Genomic DNA, 15,232 nt, shown 5'->3' with positions numbered 1-15,232 from the left:
GGACTGGCAAACCTCAGAGGGAGAAAGCCAGTCGTGTTGGTAAAACTATTTAATTTACAAATAGTGAGATATTACTTTAGAAATTGAACCTTCGAATGCAAAATACCAAAAGAGATTTTGAATGTTAGAGAGCGCAAATCGTACACGTGCTTTCGCAATGAACGCAACTGACTTTCTCATCGTATCTTTTGATCTACCTACCACGTCTCGGACAAATTTACGTCCGGACTCGCGGTAAACTTCCAAATTCAGTGAGTAAGGAATATCTCCCAAAGTAATGAACGTATCTCGATGAAACTTGGTACAAATATTCATTAGGACCAAACGGTTATGTTTATCGGTACCTCATGAATTTTTTAAATTTCGCCTTCATTTGTGAGTTTTATACGTGCCGAAATCTGCAGTGCCGATCCGTGCCGAAATTTGCACGAAATTTGCAGCGAGCAAGACATTTCTTCCAAAGTACTGAACAGATTTGAACGAAATATTTGCATATACATTCCTAACTATCCAACGGTGATGTTTAGCTCGTGAGAATTTTTCTAATTTTGCCTTCGTTGGCGATTTTTTTTTCACTTCTACCACATTCGAGATTCAAACAGCAATATGTGTTTAAATTCACAGTGAGTAAAAAATTCGTACTAAAATACAAAACAGATCTGAACGAAACTTCATCTATGAATACCTAACCTTACAACGGTGATGTTTAGCTCATGATAATTTTTTTCGATTTTGCCTTCGTTCGCCAGTTATAAATATATACGAAGAAACGACCGGCACCTCTCAGGCCGATTTTCAAACTTGCATTGGCCAAGAGCCGTATAAGTAAAGCCGTTTAACTCGCAAACGAAGATAAAATAGAAGAAATTGTCACGAGCTAAACATCACCGTTAGGAGGTTATGTATTCACATACGAAGTTTCGTTTAAATCTGTTCAATATTTTAGGATAAATTTCTTGTTCACTACGGATTTAAGCACGTATTGCTGTTTAAATCACGAATGTGGGAAAAATGAAAAATTAAAACTTTATAATAATAAATATAACTATACATATATGTATTGAATAAAATATAACTAACCATTCGCTAAGTAATAGCGGATGCTTTATGCTAATGACGAGTGCGAAGTGGTGATTTACAATAAATAAGTGATTGATTCTCCTTACTTCACCACTCGGCACTCTCTGGGTAAAATATTTTCTGAGTTATAATCATTGAACCTTTCAAATCATACGCGGTCGTTTTGCTTTCAGCACTATTGCTAAATGTTATTGCATGGCGATATTATATTATGCTAAATGTTATTGTCAATTGCGGAGTGGCGATTTACATTAGAAGTGTTTGATTCACCTTTTTGAGTTATTACATCCCATCCATTTTAAGTAACGCTCCCAGGATTGCAAGATTACACAAAATTCCTCTTACGCTAGTACACATAATCCGTAATTTTAGGTAATCCTGTCGTCAGGATACGATGTCACGTGTGTGAGGGGAACGCAGCCGTGCACCACAAATTTTGTACACCAATAAGCCCTGAATCGAACGCCTTGGATCTTTCCGGACATCCACCAATCAGCCGTGAATGGAATCTGCTATCCGTAACCGATCATTGACATCCTTCTGCTTTGAATATTTTGAGCTCCACACCCCCCCGACACGAGGTCGAATAGCCTAGGGTCGAATGGCCGTCCACCACTGAATGTTGCGTCGAAGCATCACTTCATACCCTGGCCACCGCTCGAATTGCAACTTGCGCGCAACAGCCTGCGACCACTTGGATTTGCCCACCTCCGGCCTCGCATAAAACCTGCCGTGCACCACCAGGCCGTCGGTCGAAAGAGCCGTGCGACTGGCTGAGTCAGGTTAGGTTAGGTTGGGTTAGCACTCGGCTGGAGCGGATCCTGCCCTCCGGAACGTAGCCTTCAACACTTCTGGAAAATCATATAGGCAGCCGAAAGCCACCAGACAGAACGAATCAATTGAATTAGACCAATCAGCCCTCAGGAGAAACAGCCGGCGATCGAATGGCCTAGCGTCGTCCGCCGTACCGCGAAAAAATTGTACACCACTCGGACGTAGCGCGCCGGAGCCTTGCAGCGAATGTGATATCCGCCACCAAGCCGTCCGTATCTAGGCAGTGCGTCGAACCAGCCCTCGGTCGAACGCCCGCGGGTCGAACGCTCCAGCCGAGTGCTAACCCAACCTAACCTAACCTGACTCAGCCAGTCGCACGGCTCTTTCGACCGACGGCCTGGTGGTGCACGGCAGGTTTTATGCGAGGCCGGAGGTGGGCAAATCCAAGTGGTCGCAGGCTGTTGCGCGCAAGTTGCAATTCGAGCGGTGGCCAGGGTATGAAGTGATGCTTCGACGCAACGTTCAGTGGTGGACGGCCATTCGACCTCGTGTCTGGGGGGTGTGGAGCTCAAAATATTCAAAGCAGAAGGATGTCAATGATCGGTTACGGATAGCAGATTCCATTCACGGCTGATTGGTGGATGTCCGGAAAGATCCAAGGCGTTAAATTCAGGGCTAATTGGTGTACAAAATTTGTGGTGCACGGCTGCGCTCCCTCCGTCGTGTATACGGTCCGCCATGAATAAAGCCACATGATGGGCTGAGAGCAATGATTGTAATTCTCTCGCATATTCCATACACGTAGCAATCATCCGTTCAGACTCTTACCACGCATGATAAAAGCGAAATAGGCATACATGAAGCACACTGCAAACAATCTTTATTAGGTTCCGCAATTGAAATGACAACTACGTTTTTCCAAGCGATGTGACTAATCTAGTACAATTGAATAGTTCAGGTTGAGCATGATTTTAGAGAGGCGTTGGGCACACTAAGGCTGGTGAAGAACTCGGCAGCCTTTCGATGGACAGCATGTTGAAGATCTTCTGTACACAATTTCGATAAAAATTTGCTTGACTGTAGGTGGTAGAATTGAGCAATTGAAATTATATCATGAAAATCTGTAGGTTATTAAATAAAGCAATTTAAAATGTATCGTGATGAAGATACATCCATACTTTATTTAATACTAGAAGTACTATTATGCGATAATAACAATGCACTATCCACTACTTCTCCAACTCTAAATAAAACTACTAAATAACATAACCCTGCCTCCCTAGTACAATGTACGTCGAATCATTTCTCAAGTTCCTATCCATAAGCGCCGGAGAGTACGCATTTAGTAATGTGTGCGTCAACCGGCATTGATAAAAAAAAAAAAAGTCACTAAGTCCGAAATCTTGAAGCAAAATGGTCAACGAAGACAAATAAGTTACATTTTAATCTTCTTTGCCCAACAAAAAACAGACATTTTTAACGCATTTTCGAAAATTAAAATGCAGCTGCTGGTACAAATCAATCAATGAAATCACGGGAAGAACAACTAATAATTAAGTCCCCATGTTAAGCACTCGGTTATACTAAAAGATACTCAAATTCCTGGCATACTAAGCAACTAGCAACGCGACAACACTGGATAAAAAATACGAAATGTTCTTTTATTTTGTGCAAGTTTCACAATGAAGGTTTTGATACACATAGAGCGCGGTGAGTAATTAGGTCATTTAGCACTTGGCAGACATGATCTCGACGGAGTTTTGAAATTGGGTGGTGGCATAGGGGACGCGGGCACATGACTATATTGAAGCATAGCTTGACTGAAGCTGTTGTCGATAGCTGGCCGTGATCTCCCGACTAGAGAATGCGAGCGATAGAGGTGACTGAGATCCCCATCATTGACATCAAGGTCACTAAAATCATCTGTGGTGACCGAGAGATCAGCAGTGATGCAATTTTTCACTTCCAGAGGACGACTCGTTGGATACGCAGGTCTCCTGAATTTTGATTCCATTGTGGAAGATAAAGTGTGTGGTCCCAAGTTATTTTCTTTATTCCAACTTTGGTCATTAAGGTTACCTTTCGCGGTGGTTGGCTGCACAGCACCAGGATCACCACGGCGGAACAATAGTTGACGAGTTGTTTCAGAGAGTTCAGGCGATTGATCAATATCAGCATTCATGACATTTTGCAAATTATAAGTCGACCAAAAATTTGAACTATTGGCTGAAACGAGTAATTCAGAATGAGTCTTTGAAATCATATTATTTTGCGCTGCAGCAACGTAACGTTCTGACTCGCCATGCACCGTCCTATCAGGAGCACTAGCACTGCTAAGAACAGGTTCTTCAGGCGTATCCACATGGTTCATGGGGCGACCCGTACCGTTCACATCAGAAGAATATTTAAAAATCAATTCTGGATCTTCAGGGGTATCAATCTGCCTTTTGTTTTCGGGTTTAGGAAAAGCTGTCGTCAGAATAGGTTCCTCGGGAGTTTCCACCCGTCCCATCATTGTGCTAAAATTGCAATGAACATTTCCTTCACTGACTACTTTACTCAAAGCCGAGCTTTGAGATTTGCATGAATAATCAATGGGTTCTTCTGACACTTTTAATGCTGATACAAATGTAGAAATTGGAAGGTCAGAAACATTAGAGGAATCACGTCCGTGGGAACGCGAGGGAGAAATTTCTCTCTCGTTGGCTTTCCGAAGCTCAGCCAAGGCGTTGACAGTAGCAAGAGAAAGAGTTGGCTCTTCCAGAGACAAGTCCAATGTGGATGCAGGGACCTGACACTCAGCTCCAGGAGGTTTCAAGTCTGGGACCAAAACGTTGCATTTGATTAGTGAAGCATCTTCGTTTGAGGGAACTTGAAGCCTAATGCTGGCAGGATCAACCACGCTCATGGCCAAGCGACCAGTAAAAGAAGGCTGCAACGTAGACAGACCCTCGTTACCAGGCTTAATCCGAAGGCAGGAGGAAGATGTGGGGAATTTCGGAGTGGTAAAAACTCCCTGTGAACAAAATAATGGGGTAAGTTTTTAAAGATACACAGGTCGAGGACATTATGGAACAATGCTAAATGGGGCACCTGCAGCCTATTATATTCCGTACTACAAACTAGACAACCATGAAAAATCTATTACAATTAGGGGTAAAAATCGAGACTTTTGCAAACTTTCACTAAAAACAGAGTCGACGCCAAGACGATGCTTCCTGGAAAAAATAGGAGCTGACAAAGTTTCCCGAAAATTGCCTTGTATTAATGGGATCTAACGGTGTACGTATACAAACCAGTTGATCCATAATTTGAAAATATAATAATGGGTTTTCAGGCATTTTTCAAACAGTTCGTATATTGTTTGCTCTTCGAAAAATTTTTAGATATTGCCTTTGCTTCGTGGCATCTTTCAGACTGACAATTTTACATTTACTACGAGGTGCGTTCAAAATGTATTCCACAGAGCCAGTGTGTTCCGCTAAGGAAGCCTGACTTAAATGCGCTGACAAACTGAGGAGAGGAAGAGGCCGTGGTCGTGATGGAGCAGCCACAATTGTTCTGCCCACTGGTCATGTCATTAGCGTCGCACAGCATCATGAAGGAGGAAAAGGACCTCTTGAAAGTACTAACTCCTCTTTGATGGTTAAGTCATGTAGTTAGTGCTTAACATGCCACATATCGCGGAAATCAAACAAAACTGTCTACATGACCTCGCCAATTTTGTGGACCTGCAGTGTGTCTTTTCAGTCCCGGGAATGATTAATGCTGCAACGGTGACAACTGCACTTTCGTCTCATGGTACCTCTTTGCCTGCAGTTCTAATGGCCTCGTTTCTTAAAGCTTGTTGAATATTGCACATGACTTCCTCTTGGGTATCGATTCAATTGTAGTAAAATGCAATGCAATATTGGTTTCTTTTGTGTTCGCAATATCGTCATTTCACTCCAGATAAACATGTCTCCTGAACGTGCAAGCTGAACATGCCTCCTGAACGTGCAAGCTGAAAATGTCTGTGCGAGCACTGAAAAAACGTGCCTCTCAATATCTCAAACAAAACAAGTCGTCCATTGTTCATTTCAAAATTTACGGTTGGGCGTTTTCATGATACCTTGGATATAAAAATCCAAATAATAACTTAAAAAATAAAGTAATTATAATAATAACAAAATTTGAGACAATTCAAAGAATAACAATTACTACCAGATGTCTTAATAGTCACAAGTCGCCAAATCAGCCCATAAATAAGCAGAGGTTTACCGCGTTTATGCTTTATGTGAGCGTTCAGAATTTATATATCCTGCAACCTTTCATAGTATGATGAACACCATTTTTTTATTGGGGGATACAATTTTTGGATTAAAGGACACTATTATCCTGATTTATAATTTTATTCCTGAACAATTTCTTCCCTAGTCTCGGTATTTTCTTCAAAAAATTTCTCGTCCCGTCTCGTCATATCGTTTTTAAAAGAAATTGTTTTGCGTTATAAACGCGGAGGCTCATAACGAAACCCTTTACAAACAATTTTACATACAAATAGTTACACAATTATTAGCGTGATGGATAAAAGGGGATATTTAATTGGGCAGTGAAAGATTAAAGCACTCACCATTTGTCTCTTTGGAGTGAAGAAAGGTGTGCGATGTGGAGATGGGGTTTTTTCACAGTTTCGCAGTAGAGGGTTATTGACTTTTCTGTGAAGATAATCGTTCTCATTAATTTTTGATAGCCAATTTTCGATGTTACTCCTTGTTCGAGGCGTCACAAACTTCTTTCTGGAGTTTGAGTTCTCCAAGCCCTTCGCCATGCAAAGTTCGCTTTTTGGTGTGTTTATCGGTGCATTCAGCTTGACGGCATTCACCATACCTTCTCTAGTAGCCAAGTTTCTAGACGGTGATGAGGGTGTCGTAGGAGATGCATTAAAAAACGGAGAATTTATAAGGCTATGAGGAGAAGTGAGGCGGGAAGTGCAGGAATTGTTCAGGTTCAGCTGAGAGGGGACGTGACTATCAGGATGGTCAAGCTCGTCGTCAGTTGAAGGTCTCGTAGTCGTTATAGCTGGTATCTGTATGGTATACCATGAATATTATTATACCTGTGACACAAAGCATGATTTACTTCATAATTGTGTTTTGTGAACATTACAAAGGGGCAATGTCCTCTTTGAAACATTAGTATGCTTGCATAATAATAATGCATAAGAAGGGCACAACTTAACTTGATTGGCCAATAAAAACCAGAAATGTAAAGGCAGGGACACTTTTTGGCTTCAGGGTCCATGTAAAAAAAAACGAATCAAACGAAAAATCACACAAACCTCAAAGGACGCAACTGCAGGACCAGAGTACGTAGTTGGTGGACATGCATTAGGCGCTTGATCAACTGTAAATAAGAAACAACATAAGCTGCATCTTATGCAAGGAATAAACTTCACACATGAAAATATTTTGAAATGCTACCAGTAAAGTTCACCTAAACAAAAATTGAGTCACTAAACAGTTCAATATGCTGGTTAGAATATTCCTCAAAATTATTTAATTTTGTCTGTCCATTTTGTGACTTGTAATGAGTAATATTTTACCTTTCTTTCCATTATTCTGAGAATGGCATAACTTCACAGCAGTGTTCTTGTTGGCGAGTAAATTGCGGGTAGGCGTGCTGAGCTCAGGAGAGAGGAACTCGTAACTGGTGTTCAGAGAAAAAACTCTGTTTAGTGTTTACTTATATCTAATTTCTGAAACATCCAACAAACGAAATATCTGATAGAATATTTTAGCCAGTTTTCAAACTACCCGATGGAATCAGAACAGAAGGAGTGCAAAATTACTGCATCTATTGTGATTAACAATAGCGTTTCATCGTGCTGGTAAGTTATATGATTATTTTGATAACAGAGAAGGCATTCATTAAGTCTCTCATACTGATGACTGCGCAATAACCTATGTTACACAAGCTACCAGTATAATAAGTGAAAATTCAACTCACCATAGCACTGGCAGAGGAGCAGCAACTGGTTCAGGAGTTGGTGGTGCCGAGGCAGGGTCTTCAGTCACCTCAGCAACATAACCATACCTGCATGTCAGGCAGCGTTAGGACTTGACGTAGGAAAATTACTATGATACAATAACAGTACATTTACTTTTTAAACCTATAATATTGGAGCAAATCATAAAAGCCACTTTTTCATGGGTGGTCAAGAACGACCATAAATGAATGAAAAAAATGGTAGAGAAATCATAGGCTCAAACTTATTGAAAAACTGTCAAAATAAACTGTGCTTACACTACAGAAAAATTACTAAAGTAGGAAAATCACTGGGGAAATATTTAAATTTTTAAACCTATTTTCTGAAGACTATTGATATATATATATTGTATGTAACTCTTGCATTAGGTACACTACTCATTGGGTACACTAATCTACTAGACAAGTAGGTACACTACCTAGTACTCATAATTTAACTAAGATAACAGTGTTTCAAATAAAATCTTAAATTTATAAAAACTGCTCTAAACAAATTGGGAGCAGACTGCAAATTTCAAAAATCAGGCTTTGATTTACAACAGACAAAAAAGATCTCACTTCATCAGGTAGGTTTCTAATTTATTAATTTCTTCTGTTTTCTGCTGCATCAGTTCCTCAGTTGCTAGCAGAAATTCTTCAAACTTCTTGAAACTTTGTGCCTGCTCTGTCAAGTTGGACGAGAGCTTCTGGAAAAGAAAATAAACACAAGAGTAAAATGCATGACTCCAACATACTGATGCTATTCCAGCCCCAAACACAAAAGCTTCTACCTACCAAGACATTCATTCTTCATATTTAGCCAAAAAAAAATAAAATAAAATAAAACACAAACTAACTCTGATGCTTTTTAGTCATTAGATTGAATGAAACAATTAACTTTTTATGTGATATTCACAGCAATAAGGTAGAAGGTTATATAACATTTGAAAAATTGAGTTAAAGCTGAGTGAACTTAATTAGTATGATGTTCACATGGCAACTAAGGAATTATAAATTGAATTGAAAGGAATTACAAATTGAAGACTAAATATATTACAAGTTTCCTGTGGTAAATAAGTTGTAGAAATTTGTACAGTGGGGATGAAGAGTTTATTTAACCCTCCTGTAGTCTTCATAACTGGTATATGGGCTATGACCTCAAGGCATAGGGTCAGAAATGTTGGTCATTTTGACCCAAAGACTGCAGGAGAGTTAATTCAAGGCAGTGAAATACCTTGATTTCAGCTACTTCTTCCAGTAACTGTTTCTCAGCAGCCACATACAAATGCGGACGAGTTCTGCAAAAAAAAAAAACACAATGAATTGCTATCGAAGTTTGAAATAATTGAACACAAAAGGTAAATCAATAAAAGTAAAAGTAAATCAATAAAAGTAATCCTTTTATTGATTCAATCTAATTCCCCTATTTACTTCAGGGTCCCACCTGCTAGCATACAGTAACATCATGTACACAACTAGATAGATATTGCATACTTGAAGCATTTACCATGGCAATTCAATGAAATTTTGCATTCAGGCCATCCTGATCCCAGACTAGTTGAGTAAGTTGACTGAACTATCAGTACAATATTGCCTAATAAAAACAATTCATTGTAGTAGTCACAACAGAATGAATAAGAAGAATATACATCCAGATCATGCAGGGTGATCAACTATGAAATTCTGTATTTTACATCAAAATTTTATTCAATTCTAAATAATAGTATAAAATTCTAGATAAAATCACATAATTCTCCATAGGTAGGGTATGTCACATATAACACAACAATCAACCCAAATAGAGCTACATTGATGGATAAAAACCATGCCTAAAATGACACCCTAAAAATGATCTATGCCCTCAAAGAGATCTCAGGAGCAGAGATCTGACAACATCTAGACAAGTTTGTTGCTACTTCTTCCATTGTGAATGGCTGAAATTATAAATATTTTAGAAGAGTTTAGCATAAGTGTTCAAATGCAGGACACAACTGTGCCTCAAATGAGGACTAAATGCTGAAAATATTGTAAATTCAACAACGGTAGCATGGCAGTGGCTACAAATTTTTATCGAAATTACATGGGAGACAACTAAACAGAGAGTTAAGGTAAAGGTAATCAGAAAAATGTTTTAAACTCATGAGAAAGTATTTAGGTCTCTGTGGGTCCTAATTCACACAGCCTGATTCCTACATCCACATTATTGACAAAACAATAAGTCTGGTTGAAGAGAAATGTGTTGAAAAGATTTTGCGGATCATAGAAGCTGGCATCAGTAGCAGCTGCTTAACAATTTCAGCTTCTTGTCAACAGGACCTACCAAACATGATGCATATGTAAAATACCTACCACAAAAAAAGCCTTGCATTAGATCGCAATATCTAAATCAACTAGCAGATGTAATCACAACTCAATACCATGAATAGATCATGACAGATTTGCATGACTGGCCTTACACTCGCTAGTGAGAGTTTTAAAAATTCAAGAGCTTTGTTGCCTTTTCAATGTGATTAGGACTAAAACCCCTAGCTCTCCCTAATGAGTAAAAATTTAATTAGAAAATACAATGAAAACAAAAAGTTAAACTCATTGAAATTCAACAATTTCTCTCAATGCCAGGGGAATATAATTACACAGCTAAGTATAGGTAATAGATTACACAACTCACCCAGGAGGCACATGGCATTCTATTTCCAGCGTCCGTATTTCTTCAGTAATATATGATGATAAATTTTTCAGTTGATCAAAGAATTTCATGATTGATTAGTTTTTGTTTAAACTATCCAACAAAATCAAATACGGTAATCTGAAAGAAGGATTCAGCAAATTTCAAAACATGGGTGGCAATAAAGAGTTATGATAGTGTTTTTAACTTGATTTTTTATTTATTTTTATTATTTTACATTTGATTCTTTCAAATGCCTAATGTACCAATATAATATTTTTTCCATTAACTTGAATTTGAAGGCATCACTAGTTAACCCTTTCACGAGTAAATTTTTCAAAATAATACAATTTCATCAAGTCTTCTTTAGTAATTGAATACATATTGCTATCACCATCTCTTTAAGGGGAGCATGTTGGTCAAAATCAAGAATTTTGACTTTTTAGGTTTTTATACTCATCTTAAAGCCGACATTCTGACCTATCCAACGGTACCTGCTTGAGGTGCAGCTTAGTGTCTGCTTGAGGTGCAGCTTAGTGTCTGCTTGAGGTGCAGCTTAGTTACACATTTAGTCTCATCTTACAGCTGACCTTCTGCCCTATCCAATGGTACCATTACCATCTCTGTATGTTGATTTATGCATTCAGGACAGATCATGAAAGGAGGAGGGTGGGGGAGTTCTTTAAGCAATGAGAATGAGTAATCCATCTGGCTTTGCACGAGGTGTGCTAGCAGTTGCTCCCACCACCTTTGAGTGGAATCAAGCTCCAGTAACACTTAGTTTCATATCTTCGCTACATTTAGTACTTATTGCGAGGCGTGCGGGACTTTGTTGCGTTCTGAAAAGTTAACTTATTGTCACGGCAAACCTATCTCCTCGTAGAATTTTGAAGCTACAGCAATGAGGCATATACCATTCGATTTGCAATTAAAATATCTAGCGATTCTCAAGCCATTTTTTAAATTTTGTTTTAGTTTTGAAAATTTTTTGAAAAAAGGGAAAAAATTAAAAAAGTGGGTAAAAAATTAAAAAATTTCAGAAAAGTCATCATAACAAGAGAACCAATAAAAAATGGAAAAAGTGGCCTGAGAATTGCTAGATATGGTCTTTATGCATCGAATGATACGTGTCTCGATGTTGTAGCACAATATTTGTAGGAGTATAGTCAATATTTTCTGAGGTAGTATAGTCAAATGGGGTAAGACAGGATCGCAGGCTTCATGGGGTAAGAAAGGACCAGCCCACGGCATGCATTCTAATTGCACTGAATTTAATTTGACAAAAGAATATGTTAGAGCAATGTTACCCCACAATGTTACCCCACAAATGGTCCCCTATTACCCTACAGTTTATCAAAAATAGTTTTTAAATGAAGATATTATTGAGTAGTACATGGAGTATTTTGATCAAAATTCGTATCATTTGCTCAAACTTCATTATAACTTGTTAGCTTTTTTAATTAGAGAAATTTAGTGCACTATTTTAAATTGCATCAATGGGATATAGAAAATAGGGATGTCTCTTCTCATTAGTGAGCTACAACTAGTATGTGCAAGATTGGCTGGGGGAAAAATCATTGTGTGAAACATGAAAAATAATTATGATCACAACTCTGTGAGAGGGCATGAGCTATGTTTGAAGAAGTGCACCACAAATGCAGTTAGCAAGAAAACACATGACATCTGACACTTAAGTTATTATCCATCGTTTTTATTAACAATTTGATAAATTTTTCAGACAATGACACTAATGGAACATACATGAAGAATTTAGCAGTGCTTTACAATGAACCAAAGCCAACCCACTATTACTATGCTTAACAAAGTTTTCTCGTGCCAAAAACTCCAATGTGACTGATATTAGAGTTGACTTCCCGCAATACAAAACAGTAACAAGTGGTTGTTTAAGCAAATAATGTGTTTCTAGATGGATTATAATGAACATCAGATTTGTACTTTTGTTAAAAACCTTGTAACGAAAGAATTACCAGTTGGTCCTGTGATTAGCCTTTAGAATTCAAATCTACAAAATTGCTGAATTCCAACACTGTTTGTGACTAAATTTAGCATATTGTGAGACTAATTCTGACAGCACTTTTGACTCGTAATTCATAGGTCCGACACCCTGTGTGAGCTGTGTCAGAATACGACACTGCTCAGAACATGACAAAAACAAATTCCAACACCCTGTGTCGGAATCAGTTTCTGTGTCTAAATCCGTCTCTTAAATTAATAATCTATTAATTTATTTACCACTTAAAATCAGCAAATACAAGTATAAATGAAAGGATTCCTAGTATATTCACAGACTTATTTAAAAGTCTCAAACCATAATATTCTTTCTACACAAACAGTTTATCAGTATTTAGTAAAGCAAGGTCAACTATCAACTTTCACACGAGTTTCAATGTTCTCACTAGCTGATGTGGAGTTTAGCTCTGCAGATCTTAACATTTTCCTGCCAGACCTAGTGTTTTGCGGAAATATTGCGCGCAATAGTATGACGTCACTATTTCAACTATCTACACATGCGTAGAATGAAGACAAAGCCTAATATAAAGGAAAAAGTTGGGAGGTGTTGGAATTACCCACAGTGTCAGAATATGGTGGGTTTACCCTATAGCACTTAATTGCACTCTCCTTGAATTGTTGCTGTTCAAGCTGTTGGGTTTGCTTGGCTTTGGGTCTGGTGGACTAGGTGGAGCAGCGTGGAGGTCCAGCAACAAAAAACGATGGTGTAGGCCACCATCAGAGGCGTAAAGGTTGGGGCCCTGATCATTGACCTGAAACAATTCCCTGTTTTTAATTAATAAAATTAATTCCCTTTCTGTTGGAATGGTGAGTGTGGGAGGCCTTAAAAAAATAAATAAAGTGTTTCAGTTGGGAATCAGTTAGGTTTCAACTTCTGCTTGGGAGCTTCCAGGAGGGCCAGGGCCTTAGAAGCTATCATTATAAATGCCGGTCCACACGCTCAGTTTTACACAACAATTTGTCTGCGCAGTTCGAATCGGCAGTTAAAACGTTGCGTGTGAATTGAATTGAATTGTCGGTGTAGCAGGGTTGGCAATGATTAAATCAAAATGATTAAATCATGTGATTAAATCACTTGATTTTTTTATAAAAAAATCATGATTTTTTTGATTTTTTCTATTTTTTTGATTTTTTTGATTTTTTCATATATTTAAATATATTGAGTGGCAGTCTTTAATTTATATTGAGGTATTGTTATTCATGGTTTAGTATAAATGTACTATAAATGACAAATTGGTATATAAACNCTTCAAAAAGACAAAAAAGTTGAAAAAATCAAAAAAATCAAATAAATCAAAAAAATCATGAAAAAATCAAAAAAATCATTGATTTTTGATTTTTTTGATTTTTTTAAAAAAATCAAAAAAAATCGCCAACCCTGTGGTGTAGTAGGCAAATTCATAATGATCAAGAGTGGATGGGGAAACTGCGCAGTTTTGAAGTTGGTGCGAAAACTGCGCAGTTCTAATCAGCAGTTAAAACGTTGCGCGTGGATGGGAAAACTGCGCAGTTTTGAAGTTGGTGCGAAAACTGTGCAGTTGCATCAAAATCTGAGCTACAGAGCATAGATTTCAAGTTTTCAACAAACTGGGCAGATAAGTCGGAACGTGTGGACAACTGTACGGTAACACAGTTTTCCTATTCAATTTATGCTCAGTTTCAATGATTCTAGCAACAATGGCCAACCTTTGGTAATGTTCTTGGGAATTTATTGCTTTTCTAAAAGAAAGTTTTTCTTTGCATTTGGCGAGTAAAATTAAAGGGCTATAGTAACAGGGATAAAAAAGGTGAAAACATACGAGGGCTTAGTAGAAAAATTAAAAGAAATCAATGAAAGCGCAAAAAGAGAAACAGCTGTAAAATAAGTTGAGGAGCATTTACCGCAAATAATTGGGAATAAATAGAAAATTGATTCCATCTGGACTGGACCTGGAAAAGAAGACATCTACAAGCCATCTCTCTTGTGTTTTGATTCCTCGCATTCATGACGCATTCCCTAAATGATCCAATCTCTTCTAAAGTTCTTAGACTTAAACAAGGCAGTGAAGGCACAATGCCAAAATTTATCAAAATACTGCCTTCTCCATGGCACATCTTACCCGCCGCATAGTGGCAAACCAGAGATTTTTTAGAATCAGTTCATTTTTAATTTCCTCATTTACTCAAGATTTTGACCAAATTATCAAGTATGATAATGCTAGTAATAAAAAAAAACCTAGTATCCATGATGATGATACTTCACTGGTCTACAGTTATAGGACTCAAAAATGAACTTGAGACAGAGTCTAAAAAACTCTCTGCTTTGCCACTATCGCACTATGCATCTTGGACAAATTTACGGCCAGCCTGCCAGTGCCAGAGCCAGGGTCTTCAAATTTGATGAGCAAGGAATATCTCTAAAAGTAATGAACTTAGCTTGATAAAACTTGGTATGCATATTCATTAAGACCTAACGGTTATGTTAATTGTTAAGCATGTGACAATTTTTTTTGATTTTGCCTTTGTTTGCAAGTTATACACTTATACAGCTTTATCTAATCCAAAGAATTGTCATGAGCTAAACATCGCCATTGGGAGGTTAGGTTTCTATAGGTACTCAAAGTTTCATTCAAATCTGTACAGTAGTTAAGTAGAAATGTCATGTTCACTGCAAATTTTGGCACGTATCGTCATTAG

The 15,232-nt window shown here is 38.0% G+C and overlaps 1 protein-coding gene across 1 annotated transcript; it reads right to left on the bottom strand.

Annotated features, from left to right (window-relative positions):
- Positions 1-2,998: 2,998 nt before the first annotated feature.
- Positions 2,999-10,666, bottom strand: LOC108669710. The gene is made up of 8 exons (XM_018157113.2): positions 10,529-10,666; positions 9,095-9,158; positions 8,440-8,567; positions 7,843-7,929; positions 7,439-7,542; positions 7,175-7,239; positions 6,467-6,922; positions 2,999-4,870 (listed from the first exon to the last, which is right to left on the bottom strand). Exons 1-8 carry the CDS (start codon positions 10,615-10,617, stop codon positions 3,578-3,580), a joined length of 2,286 nt encoding a protein of 761 aa, XP_018012602.1. The 5' UTR covers positions 10,618-10,666; the 3' UTR covers positions 2,999-3,577.
- Positions 10,667-15,232: the final 4,566 nt, after the last annotated feature.

Source organism: Hyalella azteca, unplaced genomic scaffold, assembly GCF_000764305.2.
Source record: "Hyalella azteca isolate HAZT.00-mixed unplaced genomic scaffold, Hazt_2.0.2 contig13241, whole genome shotgun sequence".
Taxonomy (NCBI): domain Eukaryota; kingdom Metazoa; phylum Arthropoda; class Malacostraca; order Amphipoda; family Hyalellidae; genus Hyalella; species Hyalella azteca.
The sequence above is the reverse complement of the archived record's forward strand: the minus strand, read 5'-3'. Positions and strand labels throughout refer to the sequence as shown.

Bases quoted from the DNA above. Each gene is read 5' to 3' on its own strand.
- LOC108669710 (XM_018157113.2), bottom strand. From the start codon at position 10,617: ATGAAATTCTTTGATCAACTGAAAAATTTATCATCATATATTACTGAA. The intron at 7,240-7,438 runs GTAAAATATTAC...TCTTATTTACAG, and splicing joins TCAGAATAATGGAAAGAAAG to TTGATCAAGCGCCTAATGCA. The intron at 6,923-7,174 runs GTTTGTGTGATT...TATACCATACAG, and splicing joins CTGCAGTTGCGTCCTTTGAG to ATACCAGCTATAACGACTAC.